Raw genomic sequence first — 19,261 nt, forward strand, 5'->3', positions numbered from 1 at the left:
AAATATGTTTTTGAGTTTTAATCATAGTTTTAGCATAGTTTTTTCTCTTTGCTTGTTTAGTTTTGTCATCTGCGTGAAAGGTGCTAAACAAATAAAGCTGAATTGATAAACTGAATAATTGACTAACTCATGATTGTGGCAACAGAAGTATTTTCATTGTGATTTAAGGGTTTATTTCATTTTTAAGGTTGGGATTAAAATCTTGACAGAAAAAAAGATTAAAGAAATAAACTACATAAAAAAGATTAAATCAAAGGAAAAAACATTTAATACAATAAAACTTTTAAAAAGAAAATTAAATATCAAATACAATTAAATGATATTAAACAGAAAATATTTAATTAAATAAACAGAAGATACAAAACATGTAATTATGAAATGAAACAAAATTTATTCAACAAAATATTAAACATTAAAGATTAAATATTTTAGATAATAAAAAAATTTAAAAAATACAATTAAACAAGAAGAATATTAAACATTTAAAAAAAATAGAAAACACTTACATTATTAAACCTTTAAAAAGAAAACATTCAATTAAAAAAATAAATCTTTAATTAGAAAATTAAATCTTAAAGACAATAAAACTTTACATAGGAATTAAACAGAAAATACAATGAAGCATTTAAAAAGAAAATTAAACATTAAAAGGTGGTAAAACATTTAAAAAGAAAAACCTTAAAGATTTAATCGAAAAATTAAACATTGGGAAAGAAAAGGAAATTTTTTAAACAAGCCGATAAAACATTTGAAAAAACACTTACCGTAAACATTAAAACGACAAAACATTTGGAAATCAAATCAGACATTAGAAAAGAATAAAAGGTGAGAAAAGAGCAAAACTAAACATTTAAGAAGAATCAAACTAAAGACAAAACATTTGAAAAGACACCAGTTAAACTTTAGAAGATCAAATTAAACAGCAGAGACAATAAAACGATCAAAAAGAGCAAAAACAGATAAAGTTCTTAAAGTGTTTTCTAGTCTGAAATGAAAACATCAAGTTGTTTCTTCAAACATTTCCTCTTTCTATGTTCTTGGTTTGATTGTGGACAGATTTACTAAGAACTCATTGAAGAAAACTGCTTTCCAGATAAAGTCTACTAGTAGTTGAAGGCATCGATCAAACTAATGTTACCTTCTGATCTCCACAAACTTTACTGTTCAGTGAAGAGAATCAAAGTTTGAGTATTTCTAAAAAACCCACAGGTGAAGGTCTGAGAAGAACTCAGATTGATGGTCGTAAGGCTTCTGTTAACCAGAAAGTTCAAACTAACAGAGAAGTACTGAGAAACTTCTAAGACTTCAGTCCTCAGACTGTCTAAAGGTTCAAACTAACAGAGAACTACTCAGGAACTTAGAGGATATCAGTCCTTGGACTGTCTGAAAGTTAAATCTAACAGAGAACTACTGTGGGACTTAGAAAATTTCAGCCCTCAGACTGTCTGAAAGCTCAGGTCCTGAGGACTCGGGAGGTGTGGAGGCTTTGGAAAGTCTTGGAACTGAGGGTTCAACCCTCCAGCACAAAGGCTGAAGTCCAACCTCCTGAGAAAAACGGTCAAGACAAGACGCGACTTAAAAAAAAATTCGAAAATGGCAAAAAATAGATGATAAATGCGCAAAAAAAAGAAGAATTAGTATCTGAGCAAATAGCTCAGGAGGATAAGAGACAGACTACCAAGTGGAAGGTCGCAGGTTCAAGACCCACCACCGGCATTTTTCTTTGTTTGTCTTTGTCAGGATTTTGAGAAAATTTAAGAAGGGTCTGGTCTTGAACCAGCGACCTGCAGCTCCACAGGCAAATCCTTAACTCACTGAGCTACAGATCAGATGAAAAGAACTAAATTCGTCGTCCCTTTGGCATCGTAGTTTCCAAAGTGACCACATGGGTGGAGCAAAGGCGGAGTCTGGGTGGAGTCAGGGCGGAGAGTAGGCGGGGATGTGGGTGGCGGCCTCCCCCCTCTACTCCCCCACCTCCCCCAACTGCCCACCACACCTTCCCCCGCCCGACGAGTTCTTCGAGTCTCCACGAGTTCTTCGAGTCTCGACAGGTTTTCCCGAGTTTCTGGAGTTTCCACGAGGTCGGAGGCAGAACAAGCTGTCATGAAGAGGTGTTGAAGTTGGTCAGGATGGACTGACTTTTTACAGCGACTAGAAGGAAGACGACTAGAAGAGCAGGTCTTTAACCACCATCCATAAAATTCATGGAGTCGACTCCAGAGAAATGAAAGAAGGTCAACTTTTATCAACCTCCATCCAGATGTTCAACTTGATATCTTTACTTTGAGATTTTTAGCACCACAAACCTTTAGTGTCACACTTTATCATCATTTATTAGGACTTTAATGGAATCCACCAGCAGATTTAGTTTTTGTTGACAAACTTTATTCTTGTCGTCGTGGGACTGCAGTATTTAAAACTGTTCCTTCTATTTCACCTCATGTTTATTAGTTTTAGTGGAGAAAGTTATTTTAGTTGTCGATTAGTCTCTTAAAAACCAAATAATAAATTGGATTCGTCAAGAGGTTTAAATTTCTTACTTTGTCATATTTTAAATATGACAAAAAATATAAAAATAAAGTGTCTTGAGACAATTTGACCTGTAATTGGTGTTATATAAATAAAATTGAATTAGAATTGTATGTATCTTGTAATGTTGGAGTAATTCAGCCATATATGTTGGAAAACACATTTTCTTTGACCATTAATCTGTTGATTGTTTTCTCTAGTAATTCATTTCTTATTTTGGTTTATAAAATGTCAAACCCAAACATATTCAGTTTACTGTCATAAAAACCAAAAAGATTTACATTCATGATGCAGGAATCAGGCAGTTTTTCACTTTTTATCTTAGTTTAGTCAGAAAGATAGTTGATAATGTGTGAATTGTTGCAGCTTGTGAGCCGTAAAAGGTTTTAATCTTTGGGGCCGAGTGTCAAAAAACATTTAGAAACCAACATCAACAAAACACTCGACAAAGATTTGAACATCATTTGCATGACAATGTAAAATTAAAGGACATTTATTTTCAACGTAAATGTGTGATATTCATCCTCTGGAGCTTTCTCTTCACATCGTCTTCCACCTGGACTGGTTTGGTCGGGAGCATGTGCAACAAACATTTGAAAAACTGCACTTTAACATCAATGAATGACACTGAAGTTTAATCTCTACATAAATGAGACTGAGTCTGGATGTGCTGCTCTGTCATTAACTCCTAAGTTTTGGGAAAGTTCAAACAAAAGAGGACAGTTCAGATAAGACTTGAGAATGAGCTTATTCTGAACAAACACCTCAGACTTTCTGAGCTTCAGCACCTCTAGCAAGATATTTTAACAACAAGCAACTCAAGAGATCCAGAAGTTGGAGAGAGTTAGCTTTAGCTGAGCCAAAGAACATGTGGGACGCTAACCTAGCAAACATTTCAGACTTTTCTCTGTGAATTCTGAGAAATAATTTCCTATTTAATGACAGAGCTACACATCTTAACTCAGTCTCATTAAAACAGACTCTAATTCATTGTCATTCATCCATATTAAAGTGCAGTTACCCAAAATGTTTGTTGCATGAGCTCCAACAAAACCTGCCCAGGTAGAAGGCCACTTTGACAAACAGGAAGTGGAAGATTCCAAGCAGATTTATAGAAGGGGGAACCGGATTGTACTAAGTGTGGTCAAGTATAGAGGGGTGTTTTGTGGGTTTTTAAGGCTGATAATGATTATTAGTGAGACATTTGGAGTATATTCATTTGGATATTCATTTGCAGTAAATGAAAGTATTTAAAATCTTGAAGTTAAACTTACAAGAACACAAACTTTAACAGGAAACTTTGTTGATACGTTTTTGTTTTGTTTACAGATGTTAAGTTAAAGGAGTTTTATTCGTGACGTATAACCAATCAAATCACGCCAGAAGACAGAGCGACCCCAGGTAGATTAAGGTTCAGAGCCAAAATAGCGCCATTTTTAAATGTATTTATTACCGTAAATCAGTAAAAAATAAAATACTGATAATCAGTAAATCAGTCAGCCCACAATTACTACAATTCTACAATGTATGTCTCTTTCCTTTGACTTGTTATTTGTACAATATACGATGTATATTATGGTGTTTTTTCATACCAAAGGCTATACTATGATGTTTTCTAAGAGACATACTGTTTGTTCTGGCCCTGGGTCACTGCACTCCTCCTCTGTTGTTTTCTGGATTGTACTCAGCTGCATGCCTTCGTCCACCCGGCCTCCGTTGACTCGTCCCGCCTGCCGTCTCTGGAGCTGAAGCTGGATTGGAACAGACCAAAGTACAGTCCAATCACGATGCCAGCTGCCTCTCAAAAGGTTCCTTCATCTGGTGGAACTTCTTCTGAGGGGAAGCTGAGCTGGCCCGGCAGAACTTTGGAGATGTGTTCCAGTGGTTGGTGGATGTGTGGGGAGACAGAGAGGGACCTTTGAATTGTTCAGAAAGGAAAACAGAGAACCCATTGGTAGTTTTAGTTTGGGGTGCTACTGCGGTGTGTTTTGGGGTTTTAAGAGGTGAACAGGAAGAGTTTTTTTTTTCATATTATCTTTTACTTGTTCCTGCTTGGATGGCCATCAATGTCAACATGAAGTTCACTTTTATTTCTGTTTATTTATTTTTATTTTACTAACACCCATTTGCTTTTAACCCCCTCACATGTGTTGTTGTAAACTTACTCTTTCAAATAAATACTCATCTAACCCTCTGGAAACCAGCGTTTGGACTGTTTTTGTGTTGCTCCTCACCTACTTCAGACAGCCAGGTCAAAACAACGTTTTGTGGACCAAAGGCTATACTATGATGTTTTTTTGGACGACATGCTATACTATGATGTTTTTAAAGCGACATGCTATGACGTTTTCAGAGCGACATGCTATACTATGACGTTTTGAGAGCCACATGCTATACTCTGACGTTTTTAGAGTCACATGCTATACTATGACCTTTTTAGAGTCACATGCTATACTCTGACGTTTTTAGAGCGACATGCTATACTATGACGTTTCAAGAGCAAGATGCTATATGATGACTTTTTTTGAACGACATGCTATACTATGACATTTGTTGAACCAAAGGCTATACTATGACATTTTTGGAGCGACATGCTATACTATGACGTTTTTTGGGCGACATGCTATATTATGACGTTTTTAGAGCGACATGCTATACTATGATGTTTTTAGAGCCACATGCTATACTATGACGTTTTTAGAGCCACATGCTATACTCTGATGTTTTTAGAGCGACATGCTATACTATGACGTTTCAAGAGCAAGATGCTATACGATGACTTTTTTTGGACGACATGCTATACTATGACATTTGTTGAACCAAAGTCTATACTATGACATTTTTAGAGCGACATGCTAAACTATGACGTTTTTTGAGCGACGTGCTATACTATGACATTTTTAGAGCGACATGCTATACTATGACATTTTTTGGTCGACATGCTATAATATGACATTTTTAGAGCGACATGCTATACTATGACATTTTTTGGACCAAAGGCTATACTATGACATTTTTAGAGCGACATGCTATACTATGACGTTTTTTGGGCGACATGCTATATTATGACGTTTTTAGAGCCACATGCTATATTATGACGTTTTTAGAGCCACATGCTATTCTATGATGTTTTTAGAGCCACATGCTATACTATGACGTTTCAAGAGCAAGATGCTATACGATGACTTTTTTTGGACGACATGCTATACTATGACATTTGTTGAACCAAAGGCTATACTATGACATTTTTAGAGCGACATGCTAAACTATGACGTTTTTTGAGCGATGTGCTATACTATGACATTTTTTGGTCGACATGCTATAGTATGACATTTTTAGAGCGAAATGCTATACTATGACGTTTTTTTTAGCTTCCCAGGTCTGGCAGCTGCAGCTCATTGTCTCATCAGCACTGTGACAGGTTTTTTTTGCGCCAAAATTCATGATGATTTTTTTTTCAAAGAAAACCTTTCTGGAGTGTTTTTCACGGCCCTCCTTTACATTATTTCATCATATGGCACGTTTTTACAACATGTTTGAAAAATCGCATTTTTTTTCGACATAGTATAGTAAGGCGTTTTTTTTGCGCCAAAATTCATGATGATTTTTTTTTTTCAAAGAAAACCTTTCTGGAGTATTTTTCACGGCCTCATTTACATTATTTCATCATATGGCACATTTTTACAACATGTTTGAAAAATCGCATTTTTTTTCGACATAGTATAGTAAGGCGTTTTTTTTGTGCCGAAATTCATGATGATTTTTTTTTCAAAGAAAACCTTTCTGGAGTATTTTTCACGGCCTCATTTACATTATTTCATCATATGGCACATTTTTACAACATGTTTGAAAAATCGCATTTTTTTTCGACATAGTATAGTAAGGCGTGTTTTTGCACCAAAATTCATGATGATTTTTTTTTTCAAAGAAAACCTTTCTGGAGTATTTTTCATGGCCTCATTTACATTATTTCATCATATGGCACATTTTTACAACATGTTTGAAAAATCGCATTTTTTTTCGACATAGTATAGTAAGGCGTTTTTTTGCGCCAAAATTCATGATGATTTTTTTTTCAAAGAAAATCTTTCTGGAGTATTTTTCACGGCCTCATTTACATAATTTCATCATATGGCACATTTTTACAACATGTTTGAAAAATCGCATTTTTTTTCGACATAGTATAGTAAGGCGTTTTTTTTGCGCCAAAATTCATGATGATTTTTTTTTTCAAAGAAAACCTTTCTGGAGTGTTTTTCACGGCCCTCCTTTACATTATTTCATCATATGGCACGTTTCTACAACATGTTTGAAAAATCTCATTTTTTTTCGACATAGTATAGTAAGGCGTGTTTTTTGCACCAAAATTCATGATGATTTTTTTTTCAAAGAAAACCTTTCTGGAGTATTTTTCATGGCCTCATTTACATTATTTCATCATATGGCACATTTTTACAACATGTTTGAAAAATCGCATTTTTTTTCGACATAGTATAGTAAGGCGTTTTTTTGCGCCAAAATTCATGATGATTTTTTTTTCAAAGAAAACCTTTCTGGAGTGTTTTTCACGGCCTCCTTTACATTATTTCATCATATGGCACGTTTTTACAACATGTTTGAAAAATCGCATTTTTTTTTCGACATAGTATAGTAAGGCGTGTTTTTGCACCAAAATTCATGATGATTTTTTTTTCAAAGAAAACCTTTCTGGAGTATTTTTCACGGCCTCATTTACATTATTTCATCATATGGCACATTTTTACAACATGTTTGAAAAATCGCATTTTTTTTTCGACATAGTATAGTAAGGCGTTTTTTTGCGCCAAAATTCATGATGATTTTTTTTTCAAAGAAAACCTTTCTGGAGTGTTTTTCACGGCCCTCCTTTACATTATTTCATCATATGGCACGTTTCTACAACATGTTTGAAAAATCGCATTTTTTTTCGACATAGTATAGTAAGGCGTTTTTTTTGCGCCAAAATTCATGATGATTTTTTTTTTTCAAAGAAAACCTTTCTGGAGTATTTTTCACGGCCTCATTTACATTATTTCATCATATGGCACATTTTTACAACATGTTTGAAAAATCGCATTTTTTTTCGACATAGTATAGTAAGGCGTTTTTTTTTGTGCCGAAATTCATGATGATTTTTTTTTCAAAGAAAACCTTTCTGGAGTATTTTTCATGGCCTCATTTACATTATTTCATCATATGGCACATTTTTACAACATGTTTGAAAAATCGCATTTTTTTTCGACATAGTATAGTAAGGCGTTTTTTTGCGCCAAAATTCATGATGATTTTTTTTTCAAAGAAAACCTTTCTGGAGTGTTTTTCACGGCCTCCTTTACATTATTTCATCATATGGCACGTTTTTACAACATGTTTGAAAAATCGCATTTTTTTCGACATAGTATAGTAAGGCGTTTTTTTTGGGCCAAAATTCATGATGACTTTTCTTTCAAAGAAAACCTTTCAGGAGTGTTTTTCAAGGCCTCATTTACATTATTTCATCATATGGCACGTTTTTACATGTTTGAAAAATCACACTTTTTTTCGACAGTATAGTAAGGCGTTTCTTAGCGCCAAAATTCATGATGATTTTTTTTTTTCAAAGAAAACCTTTCTGGAGTATTTTTCACGGCCTCATTTACATTATTTCATCATATGGCACATTTTTACAACATGTTTGAAAAATCGCATTTTTTTTCGACATAGTATAGTAAGGCGTTTTTTTGCGCCAAAATTCATGATGATTTTTTTTTCAAAGAAAACCTTTCTGGAGTGTTTTTCACGGCCTCCTTTACATTATTTCACCATATGGCACATTTTTACAACATGTTTGAAAAATCGCATTTTTTTTCGACATAGTATAGTAAGGCGTTTTTTTTGCGCCAAAATTCATGATGATTTTTTTTTCAAAGAAAACCTTTCTGGAGTGTTTTTCAAGGCCTCATTTACATTGTAATTCAATGCTCTTGCCCTGATGAAGTTAACTACTTTAGCTACATCAGTCACGTGGTTGATTTTTAGCACTGACTTACACAGCACCTCCTGATGTATAATACAATGCAAAAATATCAGTTTCTGTTCTGGGTTTATTTCAGTCACTTTATCTTGCATCCGTTTCAAAAGTCCAACATTTTTCCCTGTCAAATTTGGACAGCCATCAGTTGTAACACCAACCAAATTCCCCCATTTTAGTCCCAGCTTGTTCATGCGTGTATTTACCTCAGTGAACAAATCACTCCCCGTCGTGGTTCCCTTCATTGGCTGCACAGCTGCCAGCTCCTCCGTCATCTCAAAGTTTTTTGTTAGTCCACATACAAAGATGAGTAACTGGGCTGTGTCACGGACATCACAGCTCTCGTCCAGAGCCAAGGACAAAACGTCAAAATCGTCCACTTTGTTGTGCAGCTGAAGCTCCAGATTTTCGGCGCTGCTCTCCACCCGCCTCGTTACGGTTCGCCTCCTAAGGGTCACATTAACGAACGCTCCTTTCTTCTCCGGGCATATAAACGCTGCAGAGTCCACCAGACTTTCTTTTATAAACTCTCCATCAGAAAATGGCTTACTGTTTTTGGCGATTTTGTAGGATATTAGAAAACTCGTCTTGACTGCTGCATCCCTTGATGTGAGCTTTGGTAAAACAAAGTCATTGCTGCTTTAGCAGTTTAGCTAGCAAACCTTCAGACATCCTCCCCGCTCTGCATCAGTCAAATGTTTGCATTTCTCCGCATGTTTGGTCTCGTAATGTCGATTCAGATTATAATCCTTGAGCACCGCGATCTGTTCGCCACAAACTAGACACACAGCTTTACCTCTGATTTCAGTGAAGAAATACTTGGAAGTCCATGCTTTGTTAAAAACTCTGCATTCGGAATCACTCTCTTTCTTTGCCGTTAGCTGACATCTTCCCGGGCTGAAGCTGACCAACAAACCAATCAGTGCATAAACCTTATGCTAAGTACGGAAAGCACGCGCGAAAAAACGTTAACTTAGCAGACCTTTCAAAATAAAAGCAGTGCAGGCGTATTGCCTGCATGTATTGTGATGATATATATTTGCATTGATTTTTAATATTTTCCAATGACCTCATACGGGCCAGGCAGGGTCATCCGACGGGCCGGATGTGGCCCACGGGCCGTAGGATGCCCAGGTCTAGTCTATTATCATCTGTACAATTGATGATGTTAAATTAATGTGTGTAAACTGCTCTGAAACATGTAAATGTGTTTCCATCATCCCAGCTGTCTCTCAAAGTCTTGTGTAAACATCGTCTCACTTCTGTCCTCTTTCCATTTATCAAACAAGTCAGGAAATGAGCAGCCTGTGGTCACTTCTGTTCCTGCTGCCGACTGTCGTCTTGGTGAGCTTCTTTTTCTCTTTTACATCAATAAGAGACTAGAATGTGGATTTTCTGATATGGCGTGCCAAATATCTGCTATGATAACGGACTAGTGATTTTTTACTGTTAGACATGAAATTCTTGGTCAACTTGACTGAATCATTTCTTTTGGAAATATGTATTATTTTTGTAAAAACAGTGCAAAAAGTGGCCAAAACTCAAGAAAAAAAGTCATCTGAGTGTGAATTTGTGTCTTAGGTGCAGGTTCTGCTATAGAAAACTGGCAGGAGCTTCAAGATAACAATGTAAGTCCGACACGAGGATGACATATATTTTCCACATGTTAATAGATGATACAATTGATTTCTTTATTTTCCCAGACTGACACATACCACCTTTACTCCACCATCTCTGAGGAGCCGACTGTACCTGTCCTGTACAGCACCGTCAGCAAACACTGAGCCACTGATTGCTTTGTACTGAGTAGAAAAAAGATAGATGGACTGTGTGTAAAGTATGTAGACAGTGTAAAAAATATTAATTTCTCTCCTCGTATTTCTTCTTCTTAGACCTCATAATTATTTAATTATTCTAAAATATTTACCAAAGCTTCATTGCAAGATTCATTTTCACCACCACTGCATGTGTTCCACCTTTTTGTCAGATCAACATGGAAAATCTACGAAGATTTATTACAAGCTGGAAGATACAGTCGTGTTTGCCAGCTTTGTTTTCTAATAAGTTTTCTTATTCATATTGATTTTTTTTTATATCAGGATATATTTTATCATTGACCTCTGTGTCATTTATTTACAACTTACTGCTACAGTCCATACATACTACACAAACACACATCGCCACACACACATACATTAGAAAATATCACAAGGTGTAAATGAAGGAAAAATATTTCTTTGTATTTATTTGTCAGCTTTCCTAAACATGTGGTTGAGTATTGTGGCTGCCTCGACAAATTATGGCTGACTACATCAATGTAACATTCTTCAAACACACTGTTGAATCTTCATCATGCATCTTTAGCTTGTCTCAAATGTCTTCTGCTTTAAAACAAGGAGAAACTGGCAGATTACAGCAAGTTCAAATTTCCCAGCGTCTTTCTAATATTTTTCATGATTTATGACTGACATCAAAAAGAAATTAGTCACAAAATAAATTTTAAAGAAACCAAATAATGATGGCACTGTCAATTATTGTTGCTGTTGTTGTTATTGTTGTTTTTTTTTTTTTTAGCAATTTCCTGCCAAAAATATAAGCATTCTGCATTCTTTTCACATTTCACAAAAAGTGCATTTTACATTCTGCAGACATTAGCTTTCATTTTTTTTCCCTCACAAAAAAAGAAACAAACATTTAATGTCTTACGATGATCCTTTTCACAAAGGGCTTGTTTTAGACTTTAACAAGGAAGCCCTGCACTCGTAGGTATTTGTTTTTACTGCAGACTTACTGTGTTTTTTTTTCTCTTAGTTCAGCACACATTCAGAACAATATGACAAACTGTCAGTGGCGTGATCTGCGATGCTCTGAGCAAAGCCACCTAGCACTCCCACTGCTCTCATTTTCTTTTGTGTTTTCTGCATTAATGGATGTGAGTCTTAGTGCTACTGATAAAGATTTTATCTTAGCATGGTGCCTGTTGCGGATGTATGCGCAAATTCATTTCTGATCGGCGCGTTCTCTGTGTGTTTATAAGCATCTTCTCTTTGAGCTAGTCCTTACTGATGCCCAGTCCTGCTGCTCGTGGTCACCTGCTGATGGTCGCTGCTATCACAGGCAGTAGAACCGCTGTTAGATGACTGGAAAGGCATGTTGCTGAACCACACTCCATGGCATTTTCCTGCAGAAGACACAGTCCATTGTGACAGATATCGCAGCACATGAGTCTGGTAATAAACATCAACAATTATTACATGTTGTTTAGAGATTGCTGGGACGGTTGTGAATGTTTTAGAGATGTAAACAGACATGTCAGACAGGAAACTATGCTAGATTTAATCATTTAGCTCAACATTTGAATGAACACAGCATGAACAACAGAAACAAAGACCTAACGTTTCCTTTTTAAAGATGAGGCTGGTGATATGATTCACTGTTGTAGAGGATTTGCTGGTGTAGGAGTGCTGTGGTGAATGAATGAATGAATGCCGCCTCAGTTATAAAGTGTTCTAATTGTGTGGGGCGGACTGAAATCGTGAAGTTAGACAGAAAAAGGGTTTATGATTTGCACTGACTGATACTTCCTGAACTACAACGACGCTCCATATTATGTTTCTGTTTAAAGATAATTGCCATTTTTTTACAAGCGTATTTTTGTGGCCTTTATCATCATTTCTGATTTTATGAGGAAAACCCAGAATATATTGGACTGACTTCTTCCTTCTCACACACCCTCATCGCTTACATTAGCATACAAATGAGAAACGTGGGAAACATAATTTTTCTGGGGTTAAAAAAAACACCTAGCAGCACTAAAATTCACTAATTAGCAATTTGTGTCCTTTTTTTATAGTGTAAACAGGACAAGTTGTAGCTACATAACATCCATCCATCCATTATCTATACATCGCTCAGTCCTCACTAGGGTTGTTGGAGTCTATCCCAGCTGACTTGGGGTAAAGGCAGGGGACAGGTTGCCAGGCTGTCACAGGGCTACATATACAGACAAACAATCACACTTACAGACAATTTAGGACAATCAATTAACCTCAGCATATTTTTGGACTGTGGGAGGAAGCCGGAGTACCCGGAGAAAACCCACGCATGCGCAGGGAGAACATGCAAACTCCATGCAGAAAGATCCCGGGAAAGCCGGGACGCGAACCGGGGATCTTCTATCTGCAAGGCGAAAGTGCAAACCACTACTCCACCGTGCAGCCCGCTACATAATATGTAACTGTATAAATGCAAACACACACATGCAGAGAAACCCATGTCCTCTTACCTCAGGGTGGAAAGGATGACATGATTCAGGCTTCTTCCTGTCCTTCTGAAACTTTAGTCTGTCACATTTTAGTGACTCGTTGTGTTCAAAGGTGTCAAGGATGTAAACAGCAGAACAGGATTTAGCTCAGAGCTTCAGTAAAACACATCATGATTCACTTATGTTAAAATTTAACCTTTCACCTGCATATCTGAAGTTAACCCTGAAGGAATTATATTATTGTTACATTCAATAACTCACACACATTTTTAGAATTAAACATGCAAAGAACTTCAATGAAATAAATTTTCAGCAACATTTTTTTACAAATCAGATGTGTTTGTTTCATTTCGAAAGGATATACATGATCTCGATGGGATCCATGGTTACTGGAGGAGCACCACTGCAGTCACACTTACTGTCAACGACAACCATGAAGAGGTTGCTGCTGGGAATCTGCTGTATGACAAAAGACCTGCAGCACAGACACAGACTAGAATTAAAATATATAATGACAGACTCAAAACCTGTTGTTTAACGTGGATAAATGCAGATAAATAGGATTTATATTGGCTTTAACAGCACCTAAAACAGCCATCACAGTCGATGTTTCCTGTTGTTTCTTTGATAGTGCGTTCAGAGACGAAGGCCGGGTATTCTGTATCACATGGAACCATCATAGTTTTCCCCCGAGACCTCTGAGCTGAACGTGTGACAAAGAAAGTTTGACTGAACCACAGAAGGTCTGAGCCGTAAATAAACAGAAGAGGTTTTCAATTCTCACACACACATTCTCACACAAACACACTGCAGTTACCTTTAACGGAAAGATCGACATTCCACCAGCTGTAGAGGTTAAATTCTAGCAGAAAACTAAAAGAAAAGCACAAATTTAGCCCAACGGATGAATTGATAGTTTGGAGAATAATTAAGAGCTGAAGAGCTGCTAATCAGATTTTCATTGTATTTTTCCACGATGATAAATACAGATCTATCTGTGAAACAAATATCTATATAAAAAAAAAATCTTACATGACAAGTTCAGTCAGAAGCCACTTCACAACAGAGAAAGGCTGAAAGAGCAATAAACAAACATTTATTGTCAAAAGTGATTTTGGGTTGTTAAAAATGTCATTAATTTCTACAACTCTGTGGATTTTCACCTGTGGCACCAGCAATCACTCTTTATCTATAGTGATTATTTTAAGTTCAAATGCAGATGCAGTTAACCACAGATAATAGAAATATTTTTTTAAATGATTTTTCCACCTGCTGATGCTGCGTCTTGCAAACTTACATCTGATAAAGTGCGTGCACTGTCACTGCTCCCTGCATACTCTTTGCAAAGGGCCTGGTAGTCATATAGTGTGATCCTGCAAAAGAAAGAGTACAGCAGAGGCATCAATTAGCATCAAATATATCATATATAACAAGAAATAATGATACATGTCCTATTTTGTCTCTGACCTTTTGAAGGACCCCATTTGGAGAAGTTTGTTCATAACGGCACCCTCCACCTCTCCAAAGAAGAGCCCTGTCTGAGAGAGAAGTCATGTGAAAGCACATCAGCTGCACCAGGTGGACAAAATAATGGAAACACCATCATGAAATATGTCTTTATCTTGAGATATTGGTAAGTAAGTACATTTACACTCATAGACACTAAGACAGGATTGCAGCAACAATCAGGAGGGAAAGAACAGATGCAAGCTGTTATTTCAGGGCTGTAAAGTGAGCAGCGTTTGCACCAGATGGAGGGGAAACTGCTGTAAGAAACATAGAGCCTGAAATGTCTTGCGGTTGAAAATGGGATGCATTAACCCACAGTGAATGCAGCCAGCTGCTAAACATTGTGGAGCTGTTGTAGGATAGAGTAGGCAGCGCATCTTGCTCGTGTTTCCCTGTCATACAACTGAGATTTTACATGCTTACAGGTATGCTGCGATGTAAACAAAGTCTCTGTGGGAAGTGCAAAACTGATTTTTTTATTTCCTCTTTCATCCTTCCTTTTGTATAAGTAGTCCAGTGGTTTAATTAAGGATAATTAAAGCAGTTAAGATAATGGAGTTTAGGGGATTTCATGATGTTCCTGAATGTAAACATGTATACACTGACATGCACACAGTACCTGAGACTGTTCTTCTGTAACAAGAATGAAGCCATTGTTGTCAATGAGGTAACAGTTAATGTCCTGTGAGAAGGGCGAATAAAAAGATTGTTAACAAAAACAAACACACAGAAAGTAAGAAATCAGAGAGAACAATGAAACTGTGATCACCTCGTTATCACAGCTAATGCTACATTTTCCATCCAGAGCTGTACACTGAACACAAAACAGGAGGAGTTTAGTTTCACACATAATTAGGAAGCTCTTTTATTTTGTAAAAACGTGTCACAGTAGTTGATGTGTGGTTACCTGTCTGCAGGCAGTCCAGAACTTCCTCTGAAAGAACTCAAGCTTCATTTGGATCCCTACAGCTGAGAGCCAAACAAAAGTAAGTTTAAACACAATAAGTGAGGTTGGACACTGCAGAGATATAAAGGTGGTTTAGAGATCATTACCAGCAACTATTGGAGACTTTCTGTCATCCAGGAGCTGGATTGCAGTGCTGGCCAAAACCACGCTCTTATTTTCCAGAGCTGGAGAAGAAAAAGAGAATTATTAAATTGCATTTTCTGCTCAGTAGATGGAGCTCTTTACTCAGCAGCTATCTCAGAAGAAACCGCAGTACCAGTCCACCACTTTACAGTAATGGAGTCCAGTTAGAGCTTTTTCTACAGCCAGATGACTCCAATATTTCTGAGATGCAGCGCAGTGACAGAACGTTTCAGGTTATGATGGCAAAGCCTGAGTGGATGCAGTCATTATAAACTGAGGGAAGGTGGTAAATGTCCTGGAGAGAGAAGTTGAATTCTCCATCCTCCAGATAGTAGGCAGAACGTGGGCCACATTAACTGCAGAGAAGCTGTGAGGGAGGCGAGCTGTGCTGCACATCCCCCCCAGTAAAAGCCAGCAAGCCATAACAGAGACAGGGACAATGAAAGAGACTGATCTAGATGCTAATTTGCTGAATGACTGTCAGCAACCAGATGAATTTCCAACAAGTACAGTGTGCAGTCCTGCACTTAGAAATGAAAACTATATAAGATGGATTTGTGTGATGCAAGATATAGAAGATTCCACAGCAACATGCAGATAAACTCATGTTTCATGTAGTTTTGCACAGGCTCAGGGAGCTGACATTTACACTTCACGGTGCCCACATTAAATGCTGTGATCACACATTTTGCTACCTGTGCTGAAGGGGATGGAGTAGACAAATGTGCCGGGGACCTGCTCCGCCGCTCTCTTGTACCACAGAGGAAAGTGATCAGCATTAAACACTCCCTCCTTGTCCTCCGCTGTCAGGAAATCTCTGAGGAAGCACAGACAATGCAACTGAGGTGAGGAGCAGAGGATTAGATTCATCAAGCACAATCACAGCCTCGCCGTGTGCTGTAAGTACTGATTAGAGAAATGTTGAGCAGCGGCACTCACCGATTGGACAGCTGATCGGCCGGGACAAACAGGTTGGTTCTCGACAGACCAGTACGTGTTCCCAGAAAAGCAATCTCTACTCCTTTGTCTGAGTTCCTGTTGGTGTAATGCAGAGCGTCTGAACATCATTTTTGAGAACTTTCCCTGAACATTTCTGACTGATACAATGTCACATGTAGGTTTTGCTTTTAAATATACACAGGATTTATTAGTGTAGTACTGCAGTGTGACTGTGTTGTTGTTCCTTTGAGAGATCTGCCGCTGATGAAACTTAATGGCATATAGAGAAAAGTTCTTTAACCAGCTGATGTAGCTCTCATTTTAGAAGAATAACACCTTTGCAAACTTGCTTGTTTTTCATTTATTCAGAAATGAAAAGCAAAAATGAACATGTCATGTTTGACATCTTAAATTATTATTGGGTTAGAAACAATGTAATATTCAAGAGATTGAACAAGAAATGAAAATAATCATTAGTTGCAATTCCCTTTATGATGTTAACATCCAATATAGTGATACAATTCAGAGAGTTAAAGGGCAACAATGCTGATAAAGAAATACTGCACATTAGTTTTTGCTGTAGCAACTAAAACAGTTATAATATGATCATTTACGTTACAAGAAGGTTTTAATCTGTTCTTTAGTAATAAAAGGGCATGGTTTTAGTTTTTCCTTATCAAAACGTGGATACAACTCTCTTATAAGACATGCTTTATAAGGGATTTATAATTTTAAACAAATGATTAATAAATAATTTTTCAATGCCTCACATGACAACTTCAATCAGTTTTGGGTTGTTGTAGGAACCCTTCCTTAAATGATTAACTAACATTGATAAGTGCAGTGAATTGCAAGTGTTTTTCTGATGGCTCAGTATATATATATTTATATAGCAAAAATGTACCGACTATTTGTTAATAACTTCCTAATACCTGTAACTGTGAAGGAGAACAGAAAGTGGTACCAAAACATTCTTACTCTGACTTGTTGAGAGCCAGTCCAGTCCAGTAGGCCTCCAGCGGAGCCGTGACCACAGCATCAAACAACACCTCCTGGATCAGCTCTCTGTCGCCTGCACAACGTAACACCGGGTTTAATCAGATTAACAAACACCTCATTCAACACATTTTCTCTTTGCTGTGTTCACACTTAGTGGGGTAATTCCCACTTAGTCTAATGGACTAAAACCCGACTCTCTTACACTTGAGGTGCGGTCTGCGGCCCGTCATGAAGAGCTTGATGGCTTGAATCTGGGTCAGGTGACGATGCTCGTGCTCCTCCTCTGTGTTGCAGTAGGTCCTGTAGTCCAAAAAAAAAAAAAAAAAAGAAAGAAAAAAGCCATGCTGTCAAATCACAGGCCTCAGGATCCCCGATGAACACAGAGGGATAACCTACATAATGCATGAATGCCCGCTTCCATAACCCCTGTGTTACCATTCATCTGCCAGGGCGACATCTGGCTGTTCCAGATCACGGAGCCCTGAAAAACACAAGTCAGTAACGCTTCAGCAATGCCAGTCTGACTGATACAGTGAGTCTGTTAATGTGTGCACAAGTGTTCTGGTTAGGATTTTTGGAGTAACCTGGGTATCTAGGGCTCCAATAGATAACACCTCCAAAAAAGCCAAGACACTGTGGCATTTGAACATCTTATACAGGTTGCTAACTGTTCTGTGTTGGTACATAACACAGGAGTTGATCAGACACCTGTACAGTGTAAACAGGGATATGAATAACCAGGTTTTTCATGTACCATATCATCAAAAACAGCATAAAAGTCCAAACCAGGATACTACTGTGAACTTAACTGCAAAAGGAAAAGCCGCTCACACACTCAGAGTAACATGCAGCTCAATCTGTTCAGATTTTTTATTAAAATAGTAACTGGTAGAGTTGGAGTGAATTACCTGCTTCAACTGATACATTTCCTCTGAAGAAATACTTTCCGTGGCCTCTTGAGAGAGCCACTCCGACACTGGAGGCACAAATTGAATTGAAGATCATCAACCCGAGTCGGTCAACGGTTGATTGGAACCGAGACATAAACTCACAAAAAGTCATTTAGGAACGTTATAAAACTTTTCTTTCTACCTGAATGGAGTTCCTTTGATGTCAGTGTAATAATAGTCATTGTGCATCTTCAGCACTCGCCTCTGAAAGAAGAAGAGATTCAATTTCCTTTTAATCCAGAGACAACAGGGAGAACAGTGTTTATCTGATAGGGAGACACTACACATGCTTATCTGCAGCCTCACCCCTCTGTCCACCGTCTTCTTCACCTCCATAGAGAAGGTCCCAGTCCTCCTGTTCACCATAGCGTTGCGTAGCTGAAAGATAAAGCGCACAAAGAGGCACATGGAGCAGAAAGGTCGAAGCTGGGTCACTGATCAAGCAGCCTGTCTGTGCTGGAAACTCAGCAGTAATAATTATTATTCTTTGGCTCATTTAATCTAATACAAGCATCTGTAATGACTGAACAAAGTACTGAATGTGTAATACAGTTACAGTTTGAAATTCAGTCACTGGATCACAAAATGTCACAGAACGTTTAATGTTTCATATTGCACTTATTGCATACAGTCTGTTTGTTTATAATACCAGCAGCTTTTCTGGTTTAATAAATAGATTGTTGACACGTACTGTGTCATCTTTGTCTTCCCACTCCACCTCAGAGAGATCCACACTGCTGTAGTTGGGCTTCCTCCTCTTCTGACCCTCCTGATACTGCACAGAGGAACACAATGTACCCAATTAAATGATCCCTGTAGTGTAATGAGGCTTAGTTTTGACAAAAAGTTTAGCCAGACCTCAAACGTGCCAGCTAATCTATCCTGAAACGGCTGTAAAATCTGGCGTGACACAAAATTTTTAACTATATGAGCCTGATATTAAGAAGATAAAT

At 37.5% G+C, this 19,261-nt stretch overlaps 1 protein-coding gene and 1 long non-coding RNA gene across 2 annotated transcripts in view; both read right to left on the bottom strand.

Annotated features, from left to right (window-relative positions):
• LOC129348842 (uncharacterized) overlaps nt 1-4,545 on the bottom strand; it is a 109,831-nt gene extending 105,286 nt beyond the window's left edge. The window contains exon 1 of the long non-coding RNA XR_008601561.1: nt 4,158-4,545. This is a non-coding gene — a long non-coding RNA (uncharacterized LOC129348842). The remainder of the gene's footprint in view (nt 1-4,157) is intronic.
• Nucleotides 4,546-10,772: 6,227 nt separating this feature from the next.
• The window catches only part of LOC111571956 (voltage-dependent calcium channel subunit alpha-2/delta-3-like), a 34,992-nt gene continuing 26,503 nt past the window's right edge, over nt 10,773-19,261 (bottom strand). Inside the window, exons 20-40 of the mRNA XM_055010996.1 lie at nt 19,000-19,083; nt 18,615-18,686; nt 18,451-18,512; nt 18,267-18,334; nt 17,794-17,839; nt 17,561-17,658; nt 17,338-17,431; nt 16,360-16,455; nt 16,116-16,237; nt 15,384-15,461; nt 15,238-15,299; nt 15,100-15,144; nt 14,950-15,012; nt 14,289-14,359; nt 14,119-14,194; nt 13,854-13,894; nt 13,639-13,694; nt 13,407-13,524; nt 13,183-13,296; nt 12,843-12,924; nt 10,773-11,738 (exon numbers count right to left, since the gene is read on the bottom strand). Of these exons, the coding sequence (XP_054866971.1) occupies nt 11,646-11,738; nt 12,843-12,924; nt 13,183-13,296; nt 13,407-13,524; nt 13,639-13,694; nt 13,854-13,894; nt 14,119-14,194; nt 14,289-14,359; nt 14,950-15,012; nt 15,100-15,144; nt 15,238-15,299; nt 15,384-15,461; nt 16,116-16,237; nt 16,360-16,455; nt 17,338-17,431; nt 17,561-17,658; nt 17,794-17,839; nt 18,267-18,334; nt 18,451-18,512; nt 18,615-18,686; nt 19,000-19,083 (1,641 nt within the window). The 3' untranslated portion in view covers nt 10,773-11,645. The remainder of the gene's footprint in view (nt 11,739-12,842; nt 12,925-13,182; nt 13,297-13,406; nt 13,525-13,638; nt 13,695-13,853; nt 13,895-14,118; nt 14,195-14,288; nt 14,360-14,949; nt 15,013-15,099; nt 15,145-15,237; nt 15,300-15,383; nt 15,462-16,115; nt 16,238-16,359; nt 16,456-17,337; nt 17,432-17,560; nt 17,659-17,793; nt 17,840-18,266; nt 18,335-18,450; nt 18,513-18,614; nt 18,687-18,999; nt 19,084-19,261) is intronic.

The sequence above is a fragment of the Amphiprion ocellaris genome, chromosome 5 (genome assembly GCF_022539595.1).
Source record: "Amphiprion ocellaris isolate individual 3 ecotype Okinawa chromosome 5, ASM2253959v1, whole genome shotgun sequence".
NCBI lineage: Eukaryota > Metazoa > Chordata > Actinopteri > Pomacentridae > Amphiprion > Amphiprion ocellaris.